General features: G+C 46.9%; 1 protein-coding gene across 2 annotated transcripts in view; it reads left to right on the plus strand.

Annotated features, from left to right (window-relative positions):
• The window catches only part of MYO1H (myosin IH), a 111,419-nt gene that overhangs the window by 91,769 nt on the left and 2,733 nt on the right, over window positions 1–16,917 (plus strand). For both annotated transcript variants that reach the window (XM_082417424.1, XM_082417423.1), the window contains exons 17-28: window positions 22–102; window positions 1,251–1,356; window positions 2,084–2,201; window positions 7,234–7,347; window positions 9,918–9,994; window positions 11,374–11,442; window positions 12,841–12,925; window positions 13,612–13,771; window positions 14,404–14,487; window positions 15,269–15,362; window positions 15,574–15,629; window positions 16,474–16,609. In XM_082417424.1, coding sequence (XP_082273550.1) covers window positions 22–102; window positions 1,251–1,356; window positions 2,084–2,201; window positions 7,234–7,347; window positions 9,918–9,994; window positions 11,374–11,442; window positions 12,841–12,925; window positions 13,612–13,771; window positions 14,404–14,487; window positions 15,269–15,362; window positions 15,574–15,629; window positions 16,474–16,609 — 1,180 coding nt within the window. The remainder of the gene's footprint in view (window positions 1–21; window positions 103–1,250; window positions 1,357–2,083; window positions 2,202–7,233; window positions 7,348–9,917; window positions 9,995–11,373; window positions 11,443–12,840; window positions 12,926–13,611; window positions 13,772–14,403; window positions 14,488–15,268; window positions 15,363–15,573; window positions 15,630–16,473; window positions 16,610–16,917) is intronic.

Here is a 16,917-nt window from a genome sequence, read left to right on the forward strand (position 1 = left end):
CTCATTTCTCTTTACCTACAGGTGCTGTGCAGGTCCAAAAACAGAATCCTGAAGGAATGCTTCCGGGTGGCCGAGTTAGAAAACCGGAGAAGGCCACCAACAGTGAGTGGCAGGGGGAAATGCCTGTGCAAAATTGGAAAGGTAGCAAAAATCACCCAGAGGGTGCAAGTACTTTAGTTACCTATGCTTTTTAAGCTGTCCTCTCCTTTTTTTGGAAGTATCACTCTCTAAATGTTCTACTAAATATATATTTTCCAAGGTTAGAACCAGTGTATTCATTTGCAGACATTCATTGAGCACCTACTGTGTGTCAGGCACTGTGCTGGGCACAGGGGTATCTACCAATAACAGAACAGACAGTGTTCCTGCCCTCGTGGGGTTTACAATCTAGTGGGAGGTGGTATAGGAAGATACAGTAAGTCCCCTACACACAAACCTTCAAGTTGCGAACTTTCAAAGATGCAGACGTGCGTGCCATCAACGTCAGGCGTGAGTGAAATTGCAGCTCGCCCTCCATCTCCCATTGCTGATGATCCTTCAGCTCTACCGTCTCCCACCTCCTCTCCCTCCTCCAGTCAGTAACTCTTCTTGCCTGTTCACTCAGTGCCAGCCCCTGTATGCCAGCTGTTGTACTGCACTACTGTACTTTTCAAGGTACCGTACTGTAAGATTAAAAATGTTTTCTTATTTTTTGTGTTTGTTTTTAATTCACTATTTGTGTGAAAAGTATTATAAACCTATTACAGTACAGTACTACATAGCCGATTGTGTTAGTTCAGCACCTAGGCTAACTTTGTTGGACTTACGAACAAATTGGACTTAATGTGCTCTCAGAATGGAATTTGTTCATATGTAGGGGACTTACTGTATCATCAAATAAAGAAAGAAATTACAGTAGTGCGAGTGTCATAAAGGAAGCTTGGTAACAAGGAAACAGGAAGGTGGTGGAGGGTGATTGGCTCAGCGGCAATGCCGGCTCCCACGAGGTGCTCACTTTGTATTCGCCGAGGGAGGGAAGCATCCTGGAAAGGCGCTCGTCCAGCCTCCCCTTGACCAGACTGAGCTTGGGCTTCTCAGGCCAGGACATTCAAAGCCTTCTCTTAATGGACAAAACAGTTCATGACAGGTAACGAGTAGAACAGTCTGTCGAGTGTTTGGGTCTAAAGGGCCAGTCTTGTGATTTAACCAGTCTTCTCTGTATAAATGGGGAGCAACGGCGTCTGTTTAGCTCATTCTCTCTCTCCCTGCAGGTGGGAACTCAGTTTAAAAACAGTCTGAGCAGCCTTCTGGAAATTCTCATCTCTAAGGAACCTTCGTACATCCGTTGCATCAAGCCCAACGAGAGTAAAGAACCCAGTGAGTTGTGAATTGTTCAGAACACTGAGGTCAGGGAAATGAGGCTGGGAGGAAAACCAAGACGACGGTGGGGAAAGTCCTGAAAACCACCACAGGCTTGCTGCTTGTTCTCTGTATTAAATAATAGAAGACAAATGAATAAGGAGGAGGGTTCCTTTCATGGTCCTGTGTGAGCTTTGCTCAGAGCTTGGCCAGTTTCAGGACTAACACAGCTGAGCCAAGCAGACCTCAGAGGTGAGGGGAAGCGATACTGCTTCTCTCCAGCCAGTGAAGAATCTTCCAAAATGGTCTATGACTTGGGTATTTTCTAAGCTTGTGCCATGGCCTCATGACAAATCTGTACAGTCAAAGGCTTATAGAATCCAGGCAGGAAGAGCAAATGGGTGAAGCAGACCAGCTGTAATGCAATAGGGAACGGAGGGGACTGTGGCCAACTGGAGAGGGCACACCCTGTCTAAAGGGGCAGTCCTCCTTCCTTAGGGCCATTTGTTGCCATGTGGGGCTCTAGGCCCAGAATGGCCAGATCTCATGGATTTTCAAGAGAAACCAGAAATTCAGATTTTCCTGTAAAATTCCCCCATTAAGAGAAACACAATTAGGACCTAACAAAACATTCCTGGTGGCCAGACCCAGCCCACAGATCGTCAGCTTGCAGCCTCTGGTCTGCCTTGGTTGAAACAGAGCCACAGGGTCCTTCACCGTCACTCTTCCTTCTGTGTTTCCAAAGGCAAGTTCGATGACTTCCTCATAAGGCATCAGGTCAAGTACCTGGGGCTGATGGAGCACCTGCGGGTGAGACGGGCCGGCTTTGCGTACCGACGGAAATACGAGCATTTCTTGCAAAGGTAAAGTTTGTTTTGTTGATCTGAAGCCAGTGAAGTGTGTGGCGATGAATAAAAGGCTGTCCCCCAGGGAACTCCGTTTGCTTCTTAACTGCTGTAGCGGTGACAGTGATGAACACTGACATTTCAGAGAATAGGAAGCTGACTTAGTTTGCCACCTTCTCTTCATTTCGCTAAGCCCCTAACTTCTTGGAATCTAGGAAGTACAAGACGCCATGCACAGACTTGCCCCCAGGGGGCAGACGTGGGACATGCACGCTTGGGGTCTGTACTTGGCTGGGGAAGACCCTTCCCATGGCGACCATGGGTGCTGGTTTTAGCGCGGTCAGTCTGGGAGCAATCCCCTTGGCCTCATGGGCTGTCCAGAGACACAGGTGTAGTGGTGATAACGTGGGCATTGGAGCCACAGATTCTTGGGTGGGAATCCCCATTCTTTCTCTTCCAACTGAGACCTAATTCCTCATGTGTAACGTGGGGATTAAATTGCTCTTGAGGAGTTTGTAAGGATTTAATCATATAACCACCACCACTACTACTATGGCCCAAATTGCTTGTGCATGCAGTTGGGCTGCATGTTGTTTGTGCTACCAAGAAAACAACACATTGTTACACTCGCGAGAGAAGCATAATAAAATGGTTCTTTTTGTGGGTCAACATGGTTGAATATCAGTAATTTCATATTTTAACTTAATATTAGACTTCTTTTTTATTTTTTAAATTTTTTAAAATTGAAGTATAGTTGATTGACAATGTTGTGCCAGTCTCTGCTGTATAGAAAAGTGACTCAGCTATACACATATATACATTCTTTTTTTAATATTCTTTTTCACTATGGTTTATCCCAGGAGATTGGATATAGTTTCCTGTGCTATACAGTAGAACCTTGTTGTTTATCCATTCTAAATGTCATAGTTTGCATCTATTAACCCTAAACTCTCAGGCCATCTCTTTCCCTCCTCTTCTCCCCCTTGGCAACCACAAGTCTGATCTCTATGTCTGTGAGTCTATTTCTGTTTTGTAGATAGGTTCATTTGTGAATATTAGGCTTCTTTTGAAGTACAACTTCATAATTATAAAAAGCAGGTGCATGACGTTACATTTTCAATCCAATTCCTCGCATTTTGCAATTTACATCAAGATCCTGTGCTCTGAAACTTCATCGTTTTTTGGTGCTCTTATTTTCAGCCCCTCATTTAATCTCAGATTTTTCTCTACCCACGGATCTTGCTTATTTTTCTCCCATGAGCCTCGTGTCTTGATAATTAATATCTGTTTATATGCATTTATTAAGTAACCATCTCTTTCCTCACTGTTGTTTTTTAATGATTTACCTGCTGATCTAAACCTCTGATGAGTATTGTCAGCATTAACCTTTTGAGTTGATGCAATTTCAGCTAAATACACTGAGGATTTTATTGACCTGTGTGGTTCTATCTTGAGAAACAGTATAAGTTTCTTTGGGTTTTAGAAACAGTGAAAAGAGTTACAGACAACCCCACCCCAAATACTACCTTGGAAGGGTCAGCGGGGCCCGGGACCCCAGCCTTGGAAATCTCTGCCCGGCTTTGCTCTACGCTATAGGTACATTTGGATAAGCATCTCCATCCCAATCCTCACAGATGAAACACCATCACAGGTGTCCCACTGGAGGCCCGTCTGGAGGGCAGGTAGGAAGGAAACGTGGGACCCTCAAGCAACCTAGAGTAGTCAGAGGCTGGTTGTCACCCCCCTCTCCTTTTTGTCCTCTCTCCTTTTTTCTTTCATCTGTCACCATTTGGGGACCACACTGCCAGTGGATAGCCATGGTTTTCTTTTCCTAAACAGCTTCATTGAGATATAATTCACCGACTTTACAATTCACCCACTTAAAGCATCAGTGGTTTCTGGTATTCACAGATCTATGCAAGCACAGTCCATTTGAGAACACTTTCATGCCTTCAAAAAGAAACGTCATACCCTTTAGCTATAAATGCCCTAACTCCTTACCAACCTGCCCCAGCCCTAAGCCACCACCACTCTACTTTCTGTCTTTATAGATTTCCCTATTCTGGACATTTCATACAAGTGTGGTCGTATCATATATGGACTTTAGTGTCTGGCTTCTTTGTCTTAGCATGATGCTTTTAATGTTCATCTATGTTATAGCATGTGTCAGCACTTCATTCCTTTTTATGGCTGAATGATACTCAATTGTGTGGACAGACAACATTTTATTTATCCATTCCTCTGTTGATGGGCATTTGGGTTGTTTCCATTATTTGGCTATTCTGAATAATGCTGCTGGGAACACTCAAGTACAAGTTTTAGTGTGATCATATGCTCTCATTTCTTTGGGCACATACCTAGGAGTAGATTACTGGGTCAGATGATAATCAGTGTTTGTTTGAGGATCTGCCAGTCTTTTTGCCAGGGTTTTTTTTGTGTGTGTGTGTGGTGGGTTAGGGTTAGGTGGGGAGAACCTCCTTGACATACCAGTTTTGCTCATCAGCGACTTGTCATTCACCCTTATCTCATCCATTTTTCTGAATCTGAAGTCTAGTGAAGATGGAAGCAGCAGCTACTGCCCACCCCGGCCCCAAAACACGCAGGCATTTGCCGTTCCAGTCTTCCTGCGTTTTTTCCTACTTTGCTGCTGTCAGGCTTGTTTATTCTTTCTATAAATACTAGTGAGCCCCTGCTTTGTACCAGCACTGTCCAAGGTGCTGGGTAACAGCAGTGAACAAGACAGACCCCACCCCTGCCCATATGGAGTGTACTTTCTACTGGCGATAACAGGGAGATATAGGAGGTCAGGCGGGGCGTACATTCTTTGAAGGAAAATGAATCCGGGTTGGGGAAAGAGTGGTCCAGGAGGGCCTCTCCAAGTAAGGAAGGGAGCCATGAGGATATTTGGAGGCAGCTGTCTGGGCAGCAGAGCCTGGAGGTGGGAACTGGGCAGCTTGAGGACCAGCTAGGAGGCTGGCATTGCTGCAGGACAGTGGCCCAGGGGAAGGGAGGAGAGGCCCACAGGAATGGGCTGGAGATGTCCGAATGTGTGCACCCTCCCTGGCACTGCTTCCCTTGATCAGGGAGCAACTGCATCTCAGAGTTAAAAAGGACAGAATTTATGAGTCCCTCTACCCTGCAGGCATTTAAAGCATCTCCCCATCTCCTCTGTGTCTGTCTAGCCCATGTTTAGACAGCTTTGATGGTATGTGCTAGTGAGGGGCCTGCACCAGACAGGAGGGAGCAGGGCCTGGCGTTGCTCTGCGTTCCTTGGGGTTGGCATGTGTCTGTACCTTTGTGTGTGGCAGTAACAGAGGGTAGTCATCAGGGAAGAACATGTGACACTTAATGTCTGTCTTAGTTCAGGCTGCTATGACAAAGTTCCATAAACTGGGTGCCTTATAAACAACAGAAGTTTATTTCTCACAGTGCTGGAGGCTAGAAATCCAAGATCAGGGAGCCAGCACGGTCAGGTTCTGGTGAGAGCCCTCGTCTGGATTGCACCCTGCTCTCTTCTCATCACATCCTCACATGGTGGAAAGAGGGCAAGGGAGCTCTCTGGGGTCTCTTTTATAAGGGAACAAGTCCCAAGGATGAGGGATCCACCCTCCTGACCTAATCACCTTCCAAAGGCCCCATCTCCTAATACCATCACATTGGGGGGTTAGGATTCTTCAACATATGAATTTGGGGGCGGGAGGACACAAACATTCAGTTCATTGCGATGTCCTTAATGGATTTTCTCATAAAGTATAATTCCAGGAAAATAAACATGTTCTTAACGGTTTGATATTTGATTTTAAAATAATACAAACCATATAATGATATTAAGGGAAAGAAGTGTAATAGGAATACTGTAGCTAACAGCTTTTGAAGTCTCAGACTGTGCCAAATACTTTCCATGGGGTATCTCATTTCAACCTCGTGACGACCCCACAAGGAAGGTCCTGCCATTCATTGTTTATGCCGCAAAGTGAGGAGGTGAAGCGACTTGTCCGGCTCCTGAGCTGGGCTCCAACCCAAGCAGTGCGGCTCCAGTCCGGTGGCTCCAGTGGTGTCGCTCTAGCCTTAGTCCACAGGCACTTCTGAATTCTGCATTCACTTTTTTCATTACATTACAGACATCATGGTTATCTTTATCGCGACCACATATTAGAAGGGAGTTGCATTTTATACTGAAATCAGGTTCTTAAGTCAACCTTGGGTCCAAAATTTACCCTTGAAAAATCCCTCGTCACTTATCAAGCATGATACCTTTTCTTCCCATGCTGGACTGTACTTGTTTATACGTTCCTTTGTCTCTTGATGGACATTTGGGTTGTTTCCACCTTTTGTCAATTATAAATAATGATGCTCTGAATATTCACGTGTAAGCTTTTGTGCGGACATATGTTTTCGTGTCTCTTGCGTATACACCTAGGAGCAGAATTGAGTTTCTTGGGTAGAGTGTCTGATGTGAGGTCATTGTTCTATGAAGACAGGCCGAACCTCCCACCCTGTTGAAACAGTTCCTCTTGTTTCTTTTTTTTTTTTTTTTTAAACGAACCCCCTCACTTTTTTTTTTAAAATTTTATTTATTTATTTATTTATTATTTATGGCTGTGTTGGGTCTTCGTTTCTGTGCGAGGGCTTTCTCTAGTTGTGGCTAGTGGGGGCTACTTTTCGTTGTGGTGCGTGGGCTTCTCACTGCGGTGGCTTCTTTTGTCGCGGAGCACGGGCTCTAGGTGTACAGGCTTCAGTAGTTGTGGCTCGTGGGCTCTAGAGCGCAGGCTCAGTAGTTGCTCCGCGGCATGTGGGATCTTCCCAGACCAGGGCTCGAACCCGTGTCCCCTGCATTGGCAGGCGGATTCTCAACCACTGCACCACCAGGGAAGCCCCCCTCTTGTTTCTTTATTGCTGAGTATATATCGTTGAATTCTAGGAAGTGGGTGTGATGCGTCTACTCTATTACTCTGAGTGGTTGGTGTGCCCAGCGGAGTGAAGCTGACCTCGAGGGGAGCTAGTTAGTGTAAGGTCTGCGGCTTCCTAAACATGCCTCTCCCCTCCCTAGGTACAAGTCCTTGTGCCCAGACACCTGGCCGCACTGGCACGGGCCTCCAGCAGAGGGCGTAGAGCGGCTGATCAAGTACATTGGCTACGAACCCGAGGAGTACAAGTTAGGGAGGTGAGTGTCCCGGAAATCGCTGTCAAAGTGTTTTCCTAATCGATCTGTATCCATCTTGAGCCTGGAGATTCATTCTTCAGGAGTTTACGTAGATTTATAAGCAGATACTTGCATTCACTCAATTTAAATGCATCTTTGTAAAGAAAAAACTCTCCTGTGTGTCTCTACTCTCAATGCTTCCCTCACACTCAAAACACTCCATCACACTTCTAACACCAGCTGGGTGTCCTACAATTAAACTCACTTCTGACAGTCTACCTGGAGATGGTGTCAGATCCCGTGGGTTAAGGGCTCAGTCTCCCAAGACTGTCCATCCTCCCTTCAGAGGCCAATCACAAGTCCAGTTTGTCACCTGTGTTTCTGACCAATCAGCTATAAATTGGAGGTCCCCATGACCCCCTCCTTGTGTTTGATTAACTTTTCTAGAGTAGCTCAAAGAATCAGGAAAATACTTTACTTACTGGATTAGCAGTTTATTACAAAAGGATATAACTTGGGAACAGCCAGATAGAAGAGATACACAGGGCAAGGTATGTGGGAGAGGGTGCGGAGGTCCTATGCTCTCTCCAGGTGCACCCAGAAGATCTCCAAATCATGCCTTTTGGGGGTTTTATAGAGGCATAGGCATGATTGATAAATTCACTGGACAGTGGTCATTCATTCAACCTCGCGCCCCTCTCCCCTCCCCAGGAGTGGGGCTGAAAGTTCCAACCCTCTAATCTCAAGGTTGGTTTCCCTGGCAACCAGTTCCCATCCTTAGGTTATCTAGGGGCTTTCCAAACATCAGCTGTTAGCATAAACTCAGGTGTGGTGTGGTTGAAAGGGGTTTGTTATAAAAATAAAAGACACCCGGAGAAAGGGGGTGGGGAGGGATAAATTGGGAATTTGGGATTAGCAGATACAAACTACTATAAATATAAAATAGATAAACAACATGGTCCTACTGTATAGCACAGGGAACTATAGTCCATATCCTATAATAAACCATAATGGAAAAGAATTTTTAAAAAGACACCCATTTCCCCTTTATCACTTTGAAGCTATTTCAGGAACAAAACCCAAAAGATTATAACAAAAGATGCCCCATTGCTCTAATCACTTAGGAAATTACAAGGGTTTTGGGAACTGTGACACTGGAACGGGGCAAAGACCAAATACATATTTCTTATTACAAAGCACCGTATCACAAGCGCTAAATGGTTAGAAAGGCTACATAGCTGCCTATTGGAGGAGGTTAAGTATAAAGGAGCCCTGGGTTCTAAACCTGCATTGGAGACTGGGATGAGCTTCTTTGTGCACAAAATGAGGAGGGTATCAGCACGAATTCCGTAATGTCTCTCTGCCTAGATTCTTTCATTGTTCAAAATGTATGCATGACTTCTCAGAGGGGATATTAGGACTTCTGCGATGAGAAAGCTCCTCTAGCATCTCCCAGAAAGTGGAGTTCTAGAACTCTAGGTATCATTACTGTAGAGTTGTTGTCCGTGAGCAGGACTTTTCGTACACATTGAAAGCGTCAAGGCACAACTCAGTGGGGTGAACCAGGATAATTTTCATCTGTTCTCTTAGACATTTTGGTCAGCGTTCATTTGATAGCAAAGAACAGGGCCCACACATGAAGAGGATCTACTGCCAGGCCGCAGAGATTCCAGCGTCAGGAATCTCTGCCTTTGAATCCGTCAGTGGGCTTTCCCTGCCAACTTGTACATGGCCCTCTATGACCACCCTGGCCCCATTCCATCCTTTATTCTTCTATTCTGGGCCCTGCTCCAAGGAGCAGTTACTTTTCCAAGCCAGATTTCTGAGGAATAGGGCTTAGCACATCCAATGGGAAGTGGGTCAGGGAGGTCAGAGGTGTTATCTGTCCCCGGTATAAAACCTCTGATGGGTTCATGTGGCACGATGCACTGCTGCCCCCCAGTGGCTGGCCTGGGAAGTTTCCCTCAAAGGGTGGGTTGCCTGAGAGGGCAGGCAATATGAGTTCAATATTTATAATTTATCTTTGCTGGCTGATGGGATCTTCTCCTAAACTTAGACCCATATTCTCTGTCATCACTTTTTAAAGCCCAGGGAAGTCACTTTGGGTTAGGAAGGTGAATTAACTTCCTAGGGCTGCATAATGAATTAACTACAGACTGGTTGGCTTAAAACATAAGAAATTTATTTTCTCACATTTCTGGAGGCCAGAAGGCCAAAATCCAGGTGTTGGCAGGGCCGTGCTCCCTCTGAAGTCTCTCTGGGAGGATCCTTCCTTGCTGCTTCCAGCTTCCAGTGGCTCCTGACATTCCTTGGCTTGTGGCAGCATCACTCCAATCTCTGCCTCTGTCTTCACATGGCCTTCTCCCCTGCGTCTCTCTGTGTGTCTTTCCCTAAGAACACTCTCATTGGATTTAGTGTGATTTTATCTCAATCTTTACCTTGATGACATCTGCAAAGACCCTATTTCCAAATAAGAATCACATTCTGAGGATCTAAGTGGATGTGACTTTGGGGGAGGGGGGAGGACACTATTGAATCCACTACAGATGGTGATGACCAGTTAATAATTAAAACATTTTTTTCATTTCTAGAACCAAAATATTCATTCGCTTCCCCAGAACTCTGTTTGCTACTGAAGATGCCTTTGAATTTAGTAAACATCAATTAGGTATGGTTTTTTTTCCTGCCCTGATTTTAACAGAATGTGATATGAACAAGCTTAGCTTGGGAAACATCTTAAACATGAGTGCTTGATATGTTAGAAGCACTGGCTTTGGAAACCCAGAACAACGTAATAGGATTATAAGATACAGGTGAATTTATGCCTTAACCCAGAACAAGGCAACAAGATTATAAGATACAGGTGTATTTATCCCTTATGTTTGGAGGGCTGTCATGGATGCACCTGGAAACTTAAATGCTGTAGTTCTGCCTCATTTTTAGTTTGGATCCAACTTTGTTGTGCCACACCAGGACCTAAACCCACGGAGTCCATCCCCCTTAAATGAAGGTTTTTTTAAAACTTCATTTGTATAAGTGTCTGATGTCAGAAGGTGTAGCTGCAAAGCCCACAGCCAGGGTGTTTGTTGTGAATGGTAAATAAGAAAACTTAGACGGGAGGAAAATGCAAAAAATCACAAATCAAAACTACCAGGGGGTAGGGGCTTCCCCTCTGAGATCTCACCTGGCCTGTTGAGACCAGCTCTGCTTGAATAATCTCAGTGCTTGCTGTATTCATGATCTCATTGTATTCTCGGAACAAACCTGTGGACGAGTGGTATTATCATCTCCACTTTACATGGGGGGAAGCTGAGGCCCAACAGCAGCAGAGCTGGGGTTTGAGTGTGTGTCTGTCTGGCTTCAGGGCCTGGGCTCGTAACCACTGTGCTTGGTGGTCTGTTTTTGACCCCTCCGGCAGCGGGCACGGATCACCCAGATCGGGTTCGTGGGCAGGTGCTGAATGCGGGGGCCTGGGTTAACGTTTCTACCCAGCTCCCAGGGGATACGATGCTGCTGGTGTGTGGGGCCCTCGGGGAGCTCGGTCTGCGGGGGGACCCCAGTCACTGGGTGCAGGGGGCGCACTGTGAATGGAGGAGCTAAGGGCACGTGTGTGGTTCCACAGCCCTGGGTTCACACTCCTGCTTCACAGCCGCGTGGTTGCCTCGCGCCTGGCAAGGGTCTTCACCGCCTGGCTCTGTGATCCCCTTTGTGAAATATGCTGATGCCCGCCTGCCTTGCAGGGTTGGGTGGGAGGATGAAATATAATGCCTAGAACCAGGGGCCAGCAAGCCCTCCAGGTGGTGGTTCTGTTCCTTAGCTGAGGGGAGGCAAGAGGAAGAAAGGGAGCCCCAGTTACTGGCCAGCTCTGGCACTCAGGCTGAACGTAACCCGCCCTCTCTCATTTCTGTCCTGTCATATCCCGTGGCTTCCTCTGTCACCTCTATGCTGCACGCCCCTAGGGCCACTGCCGACACCTCCTCTGAAGGTCACAACTACCAAGCTGCACAACTGAAAGCCATTTCACCAAAAGTTTTGTTTTCTTTTAAGTTGCGAGAATCCAAGCCACGTACAAAGGCTGCCTGGAAAGGAGAGCATACGTGAGAAAAAGACAAGCAGGTAAGAACTGAACAGGACCTCTCAGGTTTGCCATGGACCACAGTTTCCCTCTCATCCACGTGGCACCTAGACGCACAGGCTCCTTTGAACATTCTCTTCGCCTGCCTGGCCTTGAAGCCTTGGTGTTGGGCATTCTCAGAGTCCGGTTCTGGGGCCTCATTTTTACTCTACATAACAATGCAGCCTATACTTGTTCCACAGACATGTTTTATTTGATCCACAACATATGCATTTTTTTTTTAATTAATTTATTTTTGGCTGAGTTGGGTCTTCATTGCAGTGCACGGGCTTCTCATTGCAGTGGCTTCTCTTGTTGCAGAGCACAGGCTCTAGGCATGCGGGCTTCAGTAGTTGTGACTCGCAGGCTCTAGAGCACAGGCTCAGTAGTTGTGGCTCACGGGCTTAGTTGCTCTGTGGCACGTGGGATCTTCCTGGACCAGGGCTCGAACCCATGTCCCTTGCACTGGCAGGCAGATTCTTAACCACTGCACCACCAGCGAAGTCCATGCATGTTTAAAGGGTAATTGTTTTTAAAGGTTACTAACACCATGAATGCACTTGCAGCCCCTGCACTTTCTCCCTCCCCAGTCACTTCTCAGCATCCCCCCCACACACAACTATTCTGAACTTTGCATTATTTCCTTGTTTTTCTTTATAATTTTATCATCTATGGATGCATCACTAAATAATATACTTGTAGGCTGGAATGTTTTGAACTCCATAAAATTATGCTGTTTGTATTTTTCTTCTGCGACATTTCTGTTGCAATAAAACTTTACTTAGACACAGGTGGCCAGCCGGAGGGCCGCAGTTTGCTGACCCCTGTGCGCTATATGAGCGTACCGCAATTTAGCTGTTGTGTTGATGGACATTTGGGTTGTTTCCAGTTGTTTGTTTTTGTAACAATGTGGCCATGAGGAATAAAAGAAAAGCATTTTGAATATCTGAATTAACTGGAAAAAAAATCTGAAAAGCATTTAAAAATTGGAACACAAGCCAGAAATCTAATTTTTGTGTGTCCCAATTTATGTATCCCCATTTTTTAATGTAGACAACTAAAACTAAACACGGGGTGAGACAAAGCAAATGCAGGGGCGAGACTAATCTGTGCCATCAAGTGCCACTCTGGTCCCTCAAAAAGACCTCAGAAAACTGACCCCCTTGCATAATTCTGGAGCTTCCCAGCACCCTCTGCTCCTCTGTCACTCTGGTTCAGCTGTCCGTCTGGGCACGTCCAGGTAGAGACTGATGACTCTCATCCCACTTTCCATCTCGAGGGCTAGCGGAGTGCTGTGCTGGGCATCCAGGTGTTTGTGGAGTGGGTGAATAATTCTGGAAAACGCTTTTGTATTTAAGTGATCGTGCTCACCTTCTAATGCCAGCAGTGAACTCTTTCAGCCATTAAACTTGAAGCCCACTGGCGTGGAGCCCTGGCTCGGAAGGAGGCCAAAAGGAGAAAGTGGGCTGTGCAGATTATAAGAAAGTAAGTTCTCATTTGGGTCCAGTAGGGAGGAAAGGTCTCTAGGTGCTATTGTGCTGCAGAGGGTGGTCATGGACTTGGAGGTTTTGGCTTTGGGCAGAAACGTAATCTTCCCTGCAGGATGTCAACCCTTAGGAATTCTGTTCCATCTCCTTCCTCTGAGCTCCCTAATTTGACAGTGATCACAACTCAGAACGTTTGTTGTTTCTCTTAGCCTAGTTCAAAAGTCACAAAGCCGAATGCCTTCTGAGGCCAGGCAGGGCCAGCGAGTCTCATGAGCTGGGATAAGGCAATAAGGTAGGGTAGGGACTGCAGCAAACTGGAAAGCTCAGTCCACCTAAGAGGGGCAGTCACTACTCCACGTTAGCAGACTGCAGCCAGGCCAGTGTTGGCAGATCTTTTGATTTTTTTTCAAGGAAAGCTGGATATCTGGCTTTCATGTAATACCTCCCAGTTTTTTGTTGTTGTTGGCAATGAATTCAAGTCACTCAAAACAAAACAAAAAATGGTGTGGGTGAAATAGAACATATCTTTGGGCCAGATTTGGCCTGTGGCCCTACTTGGCGAACAAAATAATCTCCACCGTTTTGGCCACCGTTGAATCAAACCAGTGGGGGAGAGAACACAAGTTTCAGTGAAGAAATGGGAAGTGAAGAAATAGAAAACTAACAAAACTCTCTCCCGCTTAGGTTCATAAAGGGATTCATCAATCGCAACAAGCCCCTCTGTCCTGACAATGAGGAGTTCATCGTGTTCGTGCGGAAGAATTACATCTTGAATCTTCGGTATCATGTCCCAAAGAACGTCTTGGACAAGAGCTGGCTGAGGCCTCCTGGCATCTTGGAAAATGTAAGGACTGTTCCAGAACTCACGTTGCAAACGACGTGGGCACAGATGGAGCTTAACTTGTATATTATTTGGTGCTGCCTCCCTTGCCTTGAAAGGGCTGCCTCAGCAGACTAAGCACTTCCCTGCAAGAGTGATGCCCAAGGAATTTAACTCCTCAGAATTCGTATATCCTCTCTAGAATTATAAAGCCCGTGGAGGTCTGTTTCAACAGAGCACTCTTGAATGGTTTCTGTCCTTGATGTAACATTTCAGATGGGTTTAGGGACAGTTGCCTAGAACAGTGTTTCTCAGAAGATGCTCTGGGGACCCTCTGTGTCTGGAGTGCAGAGTGGGGGTGACTAAGATTCCTGGGCCCCAACCCGGGCCCATTGAATCAGCGTCTCTAGGAACCTCCTGGCCAGCAACTCAGGTGACTCAAAACTCATTCAAGATTAGGAACCACTAGTTTAGCAGTAGTGAACAGTGAGCCCAAGACTGGAACATGAGCTGCTTTCTTTGACTAGAAAATATTAACTGTCCTTTACCTCAAACTGAATTCAGCTGTGCTTTCAAAGCTTCTGTTTTGGCGGCTGAAGCCTAAAGCGGGGGCGGGTGAGGGAAGCAGGTGGAAAAGAAGAATGTTCTCCACGCAGGCATCGAATCTGCTCAGGAAAATGTGCATGAGGAACCTGGTCCGGAAGTACTGCCGAGGGATCACAGCCGAGAGGAAAGCCCTGGTAGGGACGTGGCGTTGCGGGCAGGTGGCAGGATGCTGGAGGGGTGGGTGCTGGCCCCTTGAGAGTCAGCAATCCTCACCCACCATCTTACCTGTAAGCCAAGGGTCACACAAGGCTCACGCCTCATACATGCTTTGAGGATGAAACGCATGTAGACCACTTAGCACAGAGCCCTCGTTAACTGGCAGCTGTTAAAAGTAGCATCGCTCTTTTGTTACCATGGGAACACCATCTAGACGGCCTCTGAACTGCAAAGCATGCAGGGCCCCTTCTCCGCTGGTGGCGTGGTTCTGTTTATGTTCATTTGCTGGTCGGCAGACTTTTTCTGTAAAGAGCTAGAGGGTAATATTCTAGGCTTTGCCGGCCCCGCCATCTCTGTTGAAATTATTCTGCCCTGGTACACACAAGCTGCCAGAGACAACCTGTAAATGAATGGCATGGCTGCACTCCAAAAAAACTTGACTGGATTTGGCCCACGGGCTGCAGTTTGGGATCTCTGACCTAGGAGAAACTCAGCTCTGAAAATTCCACTTCCAGGAAGTCAGTGCAAGTAGAGACAAGCATAAGTGTCAACTTCAGACTCTCATCAGTAGAATTTTTGGAGCATTTTGGCCAAAGCCAAATGTGTTTGACTTCTATGTGTTCTGACTCCTATGCAGAAGTAAGACAAGGCTCCTTGAGGAGCCTTACTTATTCAGGAAAGCAAGCGCTAGTGTGGACCTCTTTAGGTCCCCAAAAGCCTCATGGCTACCATTTTGTACTTTTAATCGTGTATTACCAGATGCAGCAAAAGGTGGTTACAAGTGAAATATTCAGGGGAAAGAAAGAAGGCTATGCAGAAAGCTTAAATCAACCCTTTGCCAACAGCCGAATAGGTAAGTCCCTTTTTCCATCTATGTGCTCACTTTCCCTATTTAAAAAAAAAAAAAAGTCAAAGGAAGATGCTTGATCCGCATTTCCTGACAGCTATCTATCTCCCAGGCTGAGGTCTTGGTCACAGAGGGACAGAAAACCAGCAGATGCCAGTGGCTTGTGCACAGGGGTGGTATTTAGTGATGATTCGCTGTGTTCTGGTTGCTTCCTTAGATGAAGGAGACATTAATCCCAAAGTGCTTCAACTCATCAGCAGTGAGAAAATCCAGGTAAGGAAATGTGTGTCCTTGCCTGAGACAGGATTCCCCTGTGGGGTCTGAGAACAGGGTCTGTCTGCTACGTGAAGGGGGTCTGGAAGCACTATTTAAAGGCAGGGGTGCGCGGGCCGGGCTCTCAGCTGCGATGCTCTGGGTGTTAAGATGATAGGGATCACGATTACGTGACGATTAGGCACCTGTGGCTGTTCCATGGTCCTCAGCTGTCACCCAGGAACTGCGTTTGGCTTTCTATGAAGTTGAGCGAAATGCAGGCATACACTTAATCATTAAACATCCCCTATTAGAAGCAGTGTGCCTGGGCGCCGACGTGGGTTTCATAACTTAGCTGTGTGATCCTGGGCAGATGACTAACACCCTCGGTGCCTCCATCCTTCTGTGAATGGGGAGGACGTTGGGGTTGATGGTGTGAAGGGCACAGGCTGCGGCCTGGCATGCGGCAGCTGGTGACTGTGGCTCTGGTGGCTGCTCGGTCACTTTGGTCCCTGGGGACTAGAAACCTGTGACTAGGTTGGATTACCCTCTGGCTGTCAGGGCTCTTAACGCCTGCAGAGTGTCTTCATCTCTGCTGACCTTTCAGAGCAGCCCCGTGAGGCAAGTGTCTGTGGCCTTGAATTCCTCTGAAGGTCAACGCCATAGGCAGAGCCAGGAATCACAGCCTTTCACGCAGAGAGCCAGGGTTCAGGGAAAACCCATTTATGCAAAATCTGTTTGGGCCCCTCTCCATTGGCGTGCTCGAAGCAACGTTTCCAGAGGCCGAGTAACAAGGCACTCGGTACTCTGCCGCCCTCCCCCGGGAAGCAAGCGTCCCCTCGCAGTGACGGTCACCTCCTTGCAGTACGGTATCCCGGTCATTAAATATGACAGGAAAGGCTTCAAGACACGGCAGAGGCAACTCATTCTCACTCAGAAAGCAGCTTACGTGGTGGAACTTGCCAAAATCAAGCAGAAAATAGAGTACCCTGCGCTCAAAGGTAAGAAGCAGGCAATCTTCAGAAAATTCACTGGGTTGACTCAGCTCCCGGGCACACCAGCAGTGAAGCAGCCTTTCATTGACAGACCTAAGTGAAGAGTGCCCACAAAACCCAGGGCGGCCCAGGCTGTGCCTCTTATTCTGGCATAAATGCCAACGGCATCTCACTCCGGCATCCAGGTCGGACACTAGTCATCTTTAACAGGGACCAGCTTTTTATTCCGAGCACAGGTGCTGATTGCTGGGCCACCCCACTTGGCCCAGCTAGGAGGGAAAAAGCCTGGGGGTTGGGGACCCCCAAGGCATGCC

The sequence above is a fragment of the Balaenoptera physalus genome, assembly GCF_965194825.1.
Source record: "Balaenoptera physalus genome assembly, chromosome: 12".
Classification (NCBI taxonomy): Eukaryota; Metazoa; Chordata; class Mammalia; order Artiodactyla; family Balaenopteridae; genus Balaenoptera; species Balaenoptera physalus.